The following is a 14,687-nucleotide window of genomic DNA, read 5'->3' on the forward strand; positions in this document are numbered from 1 at the left end:
GCCGAAACTGAGTATTCTTCCGCCACGTTTTCGTACACGTGGGAGACGGGAGAATTGTGGAGAGAGTAGACTTTGCCTTCAGCTATCGAGCGGTACGAACTTGGAGACGGTGTCTTGGCCATCGTCTTCTAAGGGAGATATACGGTCTGTATCGCAGCACACCAAAGCGTATTCGGTGCAGTTCTGCGGTTAGAGCTCTTTGTGTGCTCAGAAGCGAGATTTTCACCAACGCTTAACCACTTCCAACAACTTACCTAATTTTCTTGATCTAGTAGTTATCCTTGCGAGGTGCCGAGTATTTATCAACGCAGCTGCCGTTAATAGGTGCGTGTAATTGCAAATTGTTAATGTGCCATTCTCAGGAGTGTATGGGTGGACAAAGAAATTCGCATTTTTTTTTTTTTTGTAAATTTTGTCAGTTGTGGGGGATATCAGATTAAAATGCCAATATTACAATCGAGTTATCGACTTCATCATTGTAGCTAGCATTTACCCTGTCGCAGTAAGCTTTACATGTACTCTAGTCACTGCACAGCTTGCCCAGACGGGAAGGAAAGAAGGTTTGCGGTCTTCTGTGTCAGCGACGGACAAATAAGCTTACAAAGGAGTTCGCATATAGGACGCTGGTGCGACGTACTCTCGAGTACTGCTCGAGTGTTTGGGATGCATACCAGGAATACGCCAAAGCAATTCAGAGCTACATTTGTTACCAGTAGGTTCGAACAACACACAAGCATTACAAAGATACTTCGGGAACTCAAAAGGGAATCCCTGGAAGGAAAGCAACGTTCTTTTCAAGGAATCCTACTGAGAAATATTGGAGAAGCGGTATCTGAAGCTGACTGGAGAACGATTCTATTGCCTACTGCCAACAAAAATTTCGCGTAAGAAGCACAAAGATACGATAAGTTAGAGCTCATACGGAGGCATAAAGACAGTCGTTTTTTCTCTCACTCTACAGGGTGATTCATAAAGAATACCACAACTTTAAAAATGTGTATTTAATGAAAGAAACATAATATAACCTTCTGTTATACATCATTACAAAGAGTATTTAAAAAGGTTTTTTTTTCACTCAAAAACAAGTTCAGAGATGTTCAATATGGCCCCCTCCAGACACTCGAGCAATATCAACCCGATACTCCAACTCGTTCCACACTCTCTGTAGCATATCAGGCGTAACAGTTTGGATAGCTGCTGTTATTTCTCGTTTCAAATCATCAATGGTGGCTGGGAGAGGTGGCCGAAACACCATATCCTTAACATACCCCCATAAGAAAAAATCGCAGGGGGTAAGATCAGGGCTTCTTGGAGGCCAGTGATGAAGTGCTCTGTCACGGGCTGCCTGGCGGCCGATCCATCGCCTTGGGTAGTTGACGTTCAGGTTTCATAACTAACCTTTTTCGTAGGACTCTCCATACAGTTGATTGTGGAATTTGCAGCTCTCTGCTAGCTCTGCGAGTCGATTTTCCTGGGCTGCGAACAAATGCTTGCTGGATGCGTGCTACATTTTCATCACTCGTTCTCGGCCGTCCAGAAGTTTTCCCTTTGCACAAACTCCCATTCTCTGTAAACTGTTTATACCAACGTTCAATACACCACCTATCAGGAGGTTTAACACCATACTTCGATCGAAATGCACGCTGAACAACTGTCGTCGATTCACTTCTGCCGTACTCAATAACACAAAAAGCTTTCTGTTGAGCGGTCGCCATCTTAGCATCAACTGACGCTGACGCCTAGTCAACAGCGCCTCAAGCGAACAAATATACAACTAAATGAAACTTTGTAGCTCCCTTAATTCGCCGACAGATAGTGCTTAGCTCTGCCTTTTGTCGTTGCAGAGTTTTAAATTCCTAAAGTTGTGGTATTCTTTTTGAATCACCCTGTATTTACGGGTGGAACAGGAAAGGAAATGAGTAATAGTGATACAGGCTACTCTCCGCCACGCACGGTACGGTGGCTTGCGGAATATGTACGTAGATGTAGAATGGTCTGCTTGCCTGGAATGACCACCGTGTACCCTACAGGTAGTACCTCCGAGATTCGACACCGGCCGCAGACGTGGCGGCGGCGGCAGCTCGGCTGAGCCAGAGGCGACGTTCGGCCCCAGACAGCGAGGCGGCGGTGGCGGCGGCAGCAGCAGTCGCAGGTCCGGGGGCGGCAGCTCGCGCCGCGGGGGCGTGTCCTTCCAGGAAAGCGAGGCTGCCGCCACCCTCAGCCGTGACCGCGCCCGCGGCAGCCGCCGGGAGCAACTCGTCACTACGCCCAGGTATCCTACTCCCGACTCGGATCTCTAGAGAGCTAATCCTCGTACAAACGGAATGTTTCTATTTATTACTGTAACAGAAAATTTTTAATGCAAATGTTTTGGATCAGCAATCATCTGATTGCTTTGACGTGCTGATCTCTTCATTTCACAGGAATTCTTGTTGTTGTTGTGGTCTTCAGTCGAGAGACCGGTTTGATGCAACTCTCCATGCTACTCTATCCCGTGCAAGCTGCTTCATCTCCCAGTACCTACTGCAACATACATCCTTCTGAATCTGCTTAATGTATTCATCTCTTGGTCTCCCTCTACGATTTTTACCCTCCACGCTGCCCTCCAATACTAAATTGGTGATCCCTGAGGCCTCAGAACATGTCCTACCAACCGATCCCTTTTTCTAGTCAAGTTGTGCCACGAACTCCTCTTCGTCCCCAATTCCATTCAATACCTCCTCATTAGTTATATGATCTACCCATCTAATCTTCAGCATTCTTCTGTAGCACCACATTTCGAAAGCTTCTATTCTCTTCTTGACCAAACTATCTATGGTCCATGTTTCACTTCCATACATGGCTACACTCCATACAAATACTTTCAGAAACGACTTACTGACACTTAAATCTATACTCGATGTTAACAAATTTCTCTTCTTCAGAAACGGTTTCCTTGCCATTGCCAGTCTACGTTTTATATTCTCTCTACTTCGACCATCATCAGTTATTGTGCTCCCCAAATAGCAAAACTCCTTTACTACTTTAAGTCTCTCATTCTATAATCTAATTCCCTCAGCATCGCCCGACTTAATTCGACTACATTCCATTATCCGCGTTTTGCTTTTGTTGATGTTCATCTTATATCCTCCTTTTAAGACACTGTCCATTCCATTCAACTGCTCTCCCAGGTCCTTTGCTGTCTCTGACAGAATTAGAATGTCATCGGCGAACCTTAAAGTTTTTATTTCTTCTCCATGGATTTTAATACCTACTCCGAATTTTTTTTGTTTCCTTTACTTCTTGCTCAATATACAGATTGAATAACATCGGGGATAGGTTACAACCCTGTCTCACTCCCTTCCCAATCACTGCTTCCCTTTCATGCCTTTCATGTCCCTCGACTCTTATAACTTACGAGGGATAAACACGAAATTTTATTGTTGCATAGATCAACTCTTTATCCTCTTTATTTTGAAATTAATTCCAAGTAGCTCTGTTTCATTATGTTCATTTATTATGATCGATTCCGAAGGAAGAAAGAAAGGAAAGAAAATTGAGAGCATAACGTCCTGTCGGTCAGCGAGGCCATTAGAGACCTAGCACAAGCTCGAATTACAAAATGATGGTCAAGTAAATCGGTCATACCCTTTTGAAGGAACCAGCCTGGCATTTACCTGAAGCGATTTAGGGAAATCGCGGAAAACCTAAATCTGGGTGGCCGTACGGAGATTTGAAGTGCCGTCCACCCGAGTGTGAGTTCAGTGTGAAAAACTACTGTGCCGCCTTGCTCGGTGATCGATCAGGCACATTCCGTGACAATCAAATTACCGCACACCGGCAAAATATACAGGGTGATTCCGTAATGACGTTACAAACTTTCAGGTATGATGGAGAAGAGTTGTGAAACGAAAGAGTCGAAAGTTATAAGCGAAAATCGTTTTGATACCTCTGCCAAAGGGCTTCTTCGATAGCAAGCTCTTTGCTTTTCATATTCTATCTGAACGTAATCTGGACCAAAACAAGAGAAAGTTATCTAGTAAACACTGGCTGTAAAATACGAACCTTAAGAGCTGTGAGCACTTGTTCAGTAGAAGAGATGTGTTTCACAATAGAAGTGATGAACAAGTGCCCATGGCTGCTAAGGTATGAAGTTCGGAGCCCCTGTTTACTGGACTCTTTTTATTCTTTTGTTCCATACCGCATCCTTTCAAAATATGCAAAGCAAAGCTTTTCCACTGTCAAAGGTATCAGAACGATGTACGTTTATTCTCGACACGGTCATTTGCAGATCAGGATCCCTTACCTAAAATTGGTACATTTACTCTTCTCCATTACCCCTGAAAGATTGTAACACCATCATGGAATCACTCTGTACATCTTGACAAGCATAGAATTGGCAACATCGAAACATCAAGTTGAACAATATGGTGGGTACGTCGGTCTGCGTTAGCATTTGGATGGGTGACCATCCGGTCTACAGAGCGCTGTTGGCAAGCGGGGTGCACTCAACCCTTGTGAGGCAAACTGAGGAGCTACTTGATTGAGAAGTAGGGGCTCCAGTCTCGGAAACTGACATACGGCCGGGAGAGCGGTGTGCTGACCACACGCCTCTCCATATGCGGATCCAGTGACACCTATGGGCTGAGGATGACACGGATGTCGGTCGGTACCATTGGGCCTTCACGGCCTAATTTGGGAGAAGTTTTTCTAAATAAACAGGTATAAATGTGTAGCTGCAGAGTAACTAGCAACACAACACGCAAAACGACTGTTGTCAGTTACGTCGGAGTTATACATGTATACGTGGATATTTTGTATCCATGACAGTGTTCGATTTGGTCTTTCGGTTAATGTTGCCAATTCCATACTTGTGAAGATGTAGGTAGTTGTGGTTGTGCCGCTATTTGGATGTAATGGGATGTGGCTGATGTGGATCCATCAGAGCTTCGAAATAAGCATCATCAAATATAGCTGTCTGGAATTAATTTCAAAATAAAGAGTTTAAACAGTTATTCCGTGCAACAATACTATATCGGCTGATGTCCGCATCTCGTCAGAAAACTGAATAAGAAAAACCATAAAGTTTTAATTACCACCTAGAAAAAAAGGAAATACCCTAATTAACTTTTTGTTTATTTGTACGTACGTATATGTCTGCACTCCCAGTATACACTGAAATTTCCTCACCACAGTACAGTAACACATTGCTAGAGGAACCAAAATAAAATGGAGCACTCCATCTCCACTTATCAATGGACTGCGCGGAAATTTCAATGTGAACCACGGCTGCAGACAAATATACATTGTCGGAAAGAAAATTAGTACACCTGGAAAGACGACGTCGATTCTGATGCGATGACGGTATATGCCACCTGGAGGTAGTAGATGTAATGATAATGGTTTCAGCGTCCTCCTTCGACAAATAGCGGTAGTGACATATCTACTAGAGCGCATCTGTGTCTACTCTTTAATAGAGAATGCTCACAGCTCAGCGTGGCGCAGACGTGTGAATGAAGCAGGCAACCATGCCACGGAGACAGCTCAGCGTGGCGTGCCTGAAGCAGGCAACCATACCACGGAGACACGCTGGTGCTTCCTACAAACAAGTTAGCGATTTGAAAGGGGTCAAATTGCGTTCTTCCGAGTGGCGGGAATGGCCCTTTCGAAGAACTGCCACTCAAGCTGGACGTGCTGTGTCAGTTGTGCAGTGCTGGTAGTGGTCACGTGAACGTTCTTAAGCTCGTCAACGAGATTCTGGACGTCCACGTGGCACAGACATCCCCCAGGATCGTCGTACTGTAAGGGCAGCAGTGGCAGATCGAACAGCTGCCATAGCACAGATAAGAGGGCCTGTGAGCCCAGACGTGTCAACACGAACTGTTACGAACCGGTTATCAGCAGTGGGGACTACGGGCACGCACACCTCTAACCCATCTTCCACACAAGCCACAGCATCCACGTGCACGGCTCTATTGGTGCAGTCAGAGGATCACTGGGAAGATGGTGGGCGCACTGTGGTCTTCAGCTATTAAAACAGATTCTGCCTGCACACAGGTGACGGACGTTTGCGTGTACGACATAGACCTGGAGAGCGTGTCTCATAGACTGAATTCGTCCAACACATACTGGCCCCACTGCAGGCCTTACGGTCTGGGTTGCGATAAGCTACAACTCGCGTTCACCTTTGATGTTTATAGAGGGGACGCTAGCCATCGTTCGGTACGCGCAGATTGTTGCTAGATTTGTTCATTGCCTTTCTGCAGCAGAAAGGTGACGTGTTGTTCAAACAGGATAATGCTCGCCCACACACTGTCCGAGAAACTCAACGTGCTCTGCACGACGTGCAGTAGATTCCCTGGGCAACTTCGATGCCAGGATTTGCCTCCAATCCAGAATTGTGTGGTATATGATGGAACAAGGAGTGACTCGTGCGACTGGTCAGCCAAAACCTGTTACAGAACAACGTGAACTGGCCGAGCAGCGAGGCATAACGTATCCCACAACAGTATTCGCCGTATGTACGATCGACAAAATGTCGAATCAGTGCCTGCGTTGCCGCCCCTGGAGACTACACCACGGGTGTTTCAGCATGGTCAATAGCTGGTACCTCAGAACCGCTTGTGCTATTGATCTGTAAATATAATCATTTCATCTACTCCATATGCATTGTTGCAGCAACAGATTCTGAGTGAATTGGAAATCTGTAAAAGGGTGTATTAATTTTTCTGGCAGTTTATGTGCAAACAAACAAAATAACTATAATTGGAAAATTTGGAAATTTGTGGTAAGTTCCTACGGGACCAAACTGCTGAGGTCATCGGTCCCTAGGCTTACACACTACTTAATGTAACTTAAACTAACTTACGCTAAGGACAACACAAACACCCATGCCCGAGGGAGGACTCGAACCTCCGACGGGAGGAGCCGCGCGAACCGTGACAAGACGCCTATACCGCGCGGTTACCCCGCGCAGCAATAATTATTACGATCGTTTTTACCTTTTTGGACATGCAGTTTCTTTTATGCAACTAAACAGAGGGCTGTTTGCTTTTATGTCACGTGCGTTTCGCTTTCTTCTATTTAAGAAGCATCTTCGGTATGGATTCTATGGGATCTTGTTATCACATAGAAACAACAAAAACTTTAAATAAGACACAGTGAAAGTGAAGTGTTTAGATGAAATGTGCTCACAAACGCCGAAAATCGGACATGATGGTGTAAGCAGGATCCAATTCCAAGCGATACCTGTGTGATAACGAAACGTCATAAAAACAAAAAGCCTTTTACTTAGTTGCAAAGACCATATCTCCAATAATGATAATAATAATGATAGTAGAAGCAACTAAGGAACTAGAGAAACATAAATACACTAAACTCTTGCTGGTCCGGCCATTCCTTGCACTTGTGAGTGCCGAGTTAGCGGAAGTGCCAGGTTATTGAGAGAGTCTTAATTTAGTGTAAATGTATAGGCATTGTACTTCATTAAATCCAGAAATAATATGATTTTTCATAAAAAACTTAGTCCCTGAGTGTGTACATATAATAATATCACTGACTATGAAACATGTTCCAAGTTTCTGTTTATCGCAATGCTAATACGCGACGGCAGTACGCTTTATCATACAACTGTACAAGCATTACTTCGGTACTGCACGTTACTTACTGTTACATAATGTATTCCAGGAAGATGTGTGCATGTTCAGCACCAGCAGTGTGAGATGTCTTCTTGTTCTCTACTCCTGTGTCCTCTTCTTCGTCACTTTCGTCATAACTTTCCTCTACGCGTTTGATTACCTCGTCGTCTGTTAAAGTTTGGTCATACACAGTTGCTAGTCCAATACTGCACTCAGCAGTAATGGCTTTCTGCGAATGTGTATGAAATCTTATGGGACTTAACGATCCCTAAGCTTACACACTACTTAACCTAAATTATCCTAAGGACACACACACACCCATGCCCGAGGGAGGAATCGAACCTCCGCCAGGACCAGCCGCACAGTCCATGACTGCAGCGCCTTAGACCGCTCGGCTAATCCCGCGCGGCGGCTTTCTGCGAAGAACCTCATTTCATCTTATCTCTAATTTCGAGTTCCTGCTTTAAGTCTAGCATAAAGTGTCTCCTTTTAGAAGGCTTGATACTGAACTGCAAAGAAAGCCACAAATTTAAATATATGTAGCATTAAATTACAGTGAAATGAACACCCTTAGCTGCTTACAGGCGTTGACATACGTCAAGAGGGACAGATGAAAATGTTTGCCCCGACCGGGATCTCCGGCTTACATGGCAGACGCTCTATCCATCTGCGCCATCGAGGACACAGAGGATTGCGCGACTGCAGGGATTTATCTCTGGCACGCCTCCCGCGAAACCCACATTCTCAACGTATTGTCCCGCACTACATTCGTAGTGCCCCCGTCCATTATACTCATTACTCTTACAATTTAGTATATATATGTAACACTGTTTAACGTCGTCATTAATTAACAACTTTGATGCACACAAGAATTCATTATTGTATGCGTCATTTCTGCTTCAACGACGAAGTTTGAGGCAGGACTACTGAGCGCCGGATTAGCGAGAGTTTAGTGTAGAAAGAAATAAAAAATTAATTATGTAAGTTTATTTTTACGAGGTTATAATCAAAGCTTGACCATTAACCCTCGTGCACCCTGCGTCCTCTTTTATTTCTTGATTATATTCCAGTCTCTCTTTCTCATACAGTTTATGCTTTCTGTGGCTCCCTCTACTACTGTGGAAGCTATTGCCTTATATCTCACCCAATCCTATCTATTCTTCTAATCATTGTTTTCAACATATCCCTTTCCTCGGAGAAACACTTCATTACTTATGTCCACTTAATTTTTCCAACTTCCTTCTGCATCATCGCATTTCAAACGCACCGATTATCTTCTTTTCCGGTTTTTCCAACTGTGTATTATGCACTTCTATACAATGCTGTGCTATAGAACTACATTCTTAGAAATTTAATCCTCAAATTAGGAACTAAGTTTGATTATTGCTGACTTCTTTTAGTGAGCAACCCTCTCTTTGCTTGTGCTGGTCTGCTTTTTATACACCTGTTGCTTCGTCCGTCATGCCTTATTTTCCTTCCAGTACAGGCTGCCCAGTATTGATAAGTTTATCGATAATCTCATTTCCGCTGCACCTTTCTACTTTCATTTCTTGTGTACTCTGTTCACATTCTGTGCCCATTACACTGTTTATGTCCCCAGCGAGACCAGTTTATGTCCCCAGCTCGTGGTCTCGCTGTAGCGTTCTAGCTTCGCAAGCACGGGGTCTCAGGTTCGATTCCCGCCGGGGACAGGGATTTTCACCTGCCTCGCGATGACTGGATGTTGTAGTGTTGTCTTCATCATCATCATTCATCCCCATTATAGTCGGAGGAAGGCAATGGCAAACCACCTCCGCTAGGACCTTCCTAGTACAGCGGTGCGGGTCACCCGCATCGTCCCCTACGCTTCTCGGAGTATGAGACCTCATCATCATCACACTGTTTATGACACACAAGGTCCTGTAATTTCTGCTTTCTCTGAAGACAGCAAAGTTGCCAGCGAATCTCAACACTGATGTCATTTTACCCTTCGTTGCATTTTCTGTACTCGACGCTGTCACATGGAGCCGTTACTTCTCGGAGTTCGTTCGTCTGTCGTCGGATTCGGCTTGCGTGATGGACGGAAGAGTTCCGTGTTTCAAGGTGACGAGAGTGCTGCGCGTGCCCCTACAGGTCGACCGCTGCGCGAGGGCGTGGCTCGTCAAGGACCACAGGCAGCTCGACCACCTCAACAACGACGACCACGACGACAACCACGACCACGGAGGCCCCCCTGCTCACCAACCCGGACACGGAGGTCGCGCCCGAATTTAATGGGTGAGCCACTTCAACTTCTCCGCTCCAATTTGCCTTTTTGGTTTTAGTTACTAACTGGAGACATTCACCGGCCTTGCACAAGTAGCGCTTAAGTATCTACGGCCGGACTGGTTGTCTGGCGTAGTAGCAACAAATCATATAGGCAAACTTTCCTCGTGAATCAGTCAGTGAAAACAGTATCAAAATCCCTATATCCGGAGGTAGCAGAGCGGACCAAAATAAGAAAAAAGTATCTAGCAAACATGGTCTCTAAAGTGCATACCTTAAGAGTTATGGGCACTTGTTCAGCGGAAGAGATGTGTTTGGCAGTATCAAAGATGAACAAGTGGTCATAGCTTTTACAATATGTATATCAAAATCTTTACAGTCAGAGGTGGCAGTATAGACCAAAACAAGAATATTTATTTATCGTGTCAAAAGTACAGAAATATAAAAAATATATAAGTGCTGACATAATTTTACACAAAAGAAGACCAAAAATTGGACATTTCAAGTGCATTTGGTGTAGTTCTCATAAGGTCTTGCATGGTGCAGGTGGTTGGTGATGAGGAACACTAAAGGAAATGGCTGTTAGTCTGCTCAACGCCACACTGGCAAAGAAAAAAATGTGTGTGAAATCTTATGGGATTTAACTGCTAAGGTCATCAGTCCCTAAGCTTACACACTACTTAACCTAAATTATTCTAAGGACAGACACACACACACCCATGCCCGAGGGAGGACTCGAACCTCCGCCGGAATCAGCTGCACAGTCCATGACTACAGCGCCTGAGACCGCTCGGCTAATCCCGCGCGGCACTGGCAAAGAACTGAGTGAGTCCACAGAGAAACCCCAAGTCCGCAGACTGGTCTTGTCTCTCATTGTGTTTGATCGTAATCTTTTGAGAGACCTCCATACTGACCACTTCTCCGAATGACCAAGGGGAACTTCTTCCTTTGGAGCCATCCATTCTCCCAGATACCGACATTTCTACCGCCGTCGCGAGATCCTTGCCGTATGTGGATTCTCGATGAGAGCCTCAGCAGTTGTCAAGAAGCTCTTCCCTAGGATGTGTGGGCTGACGACCATGTACTGGATGGGCTTCCTTCTTTGTGGCCTTACTTTTCTCATATTTCGCAGCTACCTCACGTCTGATTTCAGGAGGAGCTGTGCCAGCGAGGCAATGGAGTTTGTCCACAGGAGTAGGGCTTAAGAAACCCGTGATAATCCGGCAAGACTCATTTAGAGCCACATCTACGTTCCTGGCATGACTGGACTTGTACCATACCGAACATGCATATTCAGCGGTGGAATAACATACAGCAAGCGCGCTTGAGCGCACAGTGCATGGATTAGCACCCCATGATGTACCTGTCAATTTTCGCACTATGTTATTTCTAGCTGCCACTCTCTGTTTGGTGTTTAGGCAATGCTTTTCATATGTTAGCGCGCAATTCAGAGTTACTCCAAGATGTTTGGGAGTAGGATAATGTTCGAGTACGACGCCTCCGCAGGATATATTTAAGGATCTATTTCCCTGTTTATTCTTCAGGTGGAAAGAGCAGGTCTGAGTCTTGGCAGGATTAGGTTTCAAGTAATCAGTGAATTCTTCCAAAGATTTTGATAGCGTATCTTCTACCGGCTCAAAATAGTCAGCTTGAGTAGTGACGGCGCAATCATCAGCATAAATAAAGCTTCGAGTTCCTTCAGGGATAGGTTGATCGTTGGTATAGATTTTGAATAATAGTGGTGCAAGCACGCTGCCTTGTGGTAGCCCATTTTTCTGAGTTCTCCATCTATTTTTCTTACCTGAAATTCCACAAAAAATATGCGATTCTGAAGAAAAGAAGTGTAGTAAACACGGGCTCTAAAATGCGTACCTCAACAGCTATGGGCACTTGTTCAGTAGCTGAGATGTGTTTCACATCATCGAAGATGAAAGAGTGCTCGCCGCTCTTAAGGTATGTACAGAACCGGTACATGTATTCCTGTAAAACAGAAGTGATTTCTGACATTCCCCAAGGTAGTGTTACAGACCCTCTGCTGTTCCTTATCTATTTAAACGATTTAGGAAACAATCTGAGCAGCGGTCTTAGATTGTTTGCAGATGATGCTGTCATTTATCGTCTAGTAAAGTCGTTAGAAGATGAAAAGAAGCTGCAAAACGATTTAGGGAAGATATCTGAATGGTGCGAAAATTGGCAGTTGACCGTAAAGAATAGACAGTGTGAGGTCATCCACATGAGTGCTAAAAGGAATCCGTTAAACTCCAATTACATGATAAATCAGTCTAATCTAAAGGCCCTATATGCAGCTAAATATCTCGGAATTATAGTTATGAACAATAGGAAAGAACAGATAGAATATGTTGTGGGGAAGGCAAACCAAAGACTGCGTCTTATTCGTAGAATACTTAGAAAATGTAGCATATCTACTAAGGAGACTGCCTACAATACGCTTGTCCGTCCTCTTTTGGAGTATCCTTACCAGATAGGATTATCGGAATTCATCGAGAAAGTTCAAAGAAGAGTAGCACGTTTTATAATATCGCGAAATAGGGGACAGAGTGTCACGGACACGATGCAGGATTTGGGGTGGATATTATTAAAACAAAGCCGTTTTTCGTTGTGGCGGAATCCTCTCACGGAGTTTCAATCACCAACTTTCTTATCCGAACGCGAAAGTATTTTGTTGATGTCGGCCTACATAGGGAGAAACAAAATGGTTTACTAAGCACTATGGGACTTAACATCTGAGGTCATCAGTCCCCTAGACTTAGAACTACTTAAACCTAACCAACCTAAGGACATCACTCACATCCATGCCCGAGGCAGGATTCGAACCTGCGACCGTAGCAGCAGCGCGGTTCCGGACTGAAACGCCTAGAACCGCACGGCCACACTGGCCGGCTATCCACGTAGATGTAGATATAGTTATAGATTGTCAGAGGTATCAGAACGATTTTCGCTTATGACTTTCGACTCAGTCGTTTCCGTACCAGGTTGGCTACCTCAAACTGATACCTTTAACCTTCTCCATAATTCCTGAAAGTTTGTAACATCATCACGGAATCACCCTGTATATCAGTGCAATCAGGAAAGACTAGAATTTTCCAACGTTGTAAAAAAAAAAGTTGTCTCGAAAACTGGCATACGGCCGGGAGAGCGGTGTGCTGACCACACGCCCCTCCATATCCGCATCCAGTAACGCCTGTCGGCTGAGGATGACACGGCGGCCGGTCGGAACCGTTGGGCCTTCACAGCCTTTTCGGGAGGAGTTTAGTTTTAGTTTAGTTTTTGTAAAAAAAATCCATTTTTCCACAATTCAAAAGTATTAGTCGTTCTTTATTTCTGTGTTGTTTTCCTAGATAGTGTACGCTATCGCCAGTAACGTGGTTATAGAGATTAAAGTTTAGTTCCCAGCTCTCCTGACCTCGATGTTTGGCGCTTGTCTTCTGCAGTGGCGACGAAGACAGCAACGCAGTACAACAGACAGACGCGGCGACGGCGGAGAGCGCCGCGCAGGAGCTGCCGCCAGTTCCGGCCGCCACCGAAGCGCCGCAGGCGGCGGGGAACCCCCGGGCCGAGACGTCTCGCCGCAAGTCCGCAGACGACGGCGGCGCCACTAGGCAGGCGGCGGCACCGCGGCGGGGCTCCGTCAGGTATCGCACGCTTCTATAACCCTGTGTTTACTACAGTGGCCGACACGAAAACAGGCAAACCAAAGTCATCTACCGTCTTATGGCACTGCAGTTAGCAGTAACTTCAAATGTTAGTAAAATTCAGAAAAAATATCAGGTGTACCTATTTGTAGTTTAGAATATGATGGAGTACTTTCGAAAAGAAAATTGTTGCCAGTCGTTACGAAAAAAAAATGATGTTAAAAGAATTTTTCAAGAAAAATATTTTTCTACTTCATTCTGACAAAAAAAGAAAAAAAAGGAAAAAACGAAGAAAGAGTAACATATTTGGGCTGACTAGGAGAACGCGGTAAGTGCCACAACCTGATTTCCCATAAACTACGCTTAATGGAAGAGGGATCGAAATTAGCGAATGTGCCTCGTCTCATCCGTAGATACTTGACCGTTTCTGAGAAAACGACGATCAGAGTTTTCGAGGTACTTTACGTGTCTTTTGGTGAGTCAACATTTCGACTGAAGCGTTGGCTCAGTGGCTACTGTCATGGCTTGATACTTTTGTTCTACGTGTTCGAGACCCGATTCTTATCTTTTTCTTCTTCATTTATCTGCCCATGTCCACTGAACATTACTACACAAACATTTTGCAGTGTATACTGAAAAAAACGCTGTCCTTATTCGTTTACTAATTGTGTGTTTGGTGAATCAATGACAAAATATTATAAGCAGCCTAAATGAATGGAAAAATTATTTGAAATTGTTTCCAGTTAAATTCCTGTAGCGTAATTCTACTCGTATTTTGTCTAAAACTGACATGGTGAGACCGTGGCTGTGTACAATTAATGTAGGTTAATTCTTACAAAGAAGAAAACAGAAACCAGCCACTATTAATACTGCTATTTATTTAGGTAACTATCGCCGTTACTGGTTTCAAACTGGCAAGTTCACATGATTTTCAAGTGTGTGGTGCTTTGCAAAATATGGTGATGTACAAGTTACGTAAGTACTGGATATATTTAAGAATATGCGAAAAATACAATCCTGCAACTTCGTAACAAAATCGCGCGGAATTTTCGACAGCAACAACACATCAAAAATACTTCGCCACAGTGGAATAATAAAAATCGCAAACGGACGATAATGTAAAGGGTATCTTGAAAATCATGTGAACAGCCGTCTGATGATGAACTTGCCAGTT

The 14,687-nt window shown here is 44.4% G+C and overlaps 1 protein-coding gene across 1 annotated transcript in view; it reads left to right on the top strand.

Annotated features, from left to right (window-relative positions):
• LOC126175603 (uncharacterized) overlaps positions 1-14,687 on the top strand; it is a 343,839-nt gene that overhangs the window by 269,748 nt on the left and 59,404 nt on the right. Inside the window, exons 5-7 of the mRNA XM_049922480.1 lie at positions 2,031-2,272; positions 9,729-9,872; positions 13,313-13,513. Coding sequence (XP_049778437.1) covers positions 2,031-2,272; positions 9,729-9,872; positions 13,313-13,513 — 587 coding nt within the window. The remainder of the gene's footprint in view (positions 1-2,030; positions 2,273-9,728; positions 9,873-13,312; positions 13,514-14,687) is intronic.

The sequence above is a fragment of the Schistocerca cancellata genome, chromosome 3, assembly GCF_023864275.1.
Source record: "Schistocerca cancellata isolate TAMUIC-IGC-003103 chromosome 3, iqSchCanc2.1, whole genome shotgun sequence".
NCBI classification, from domain to species: Eukaryota; Metazoa; Arthropoda; class Insecta; order Orthoptera; family Acrididae; genus Schistocerca; species Schistocerca cancellata.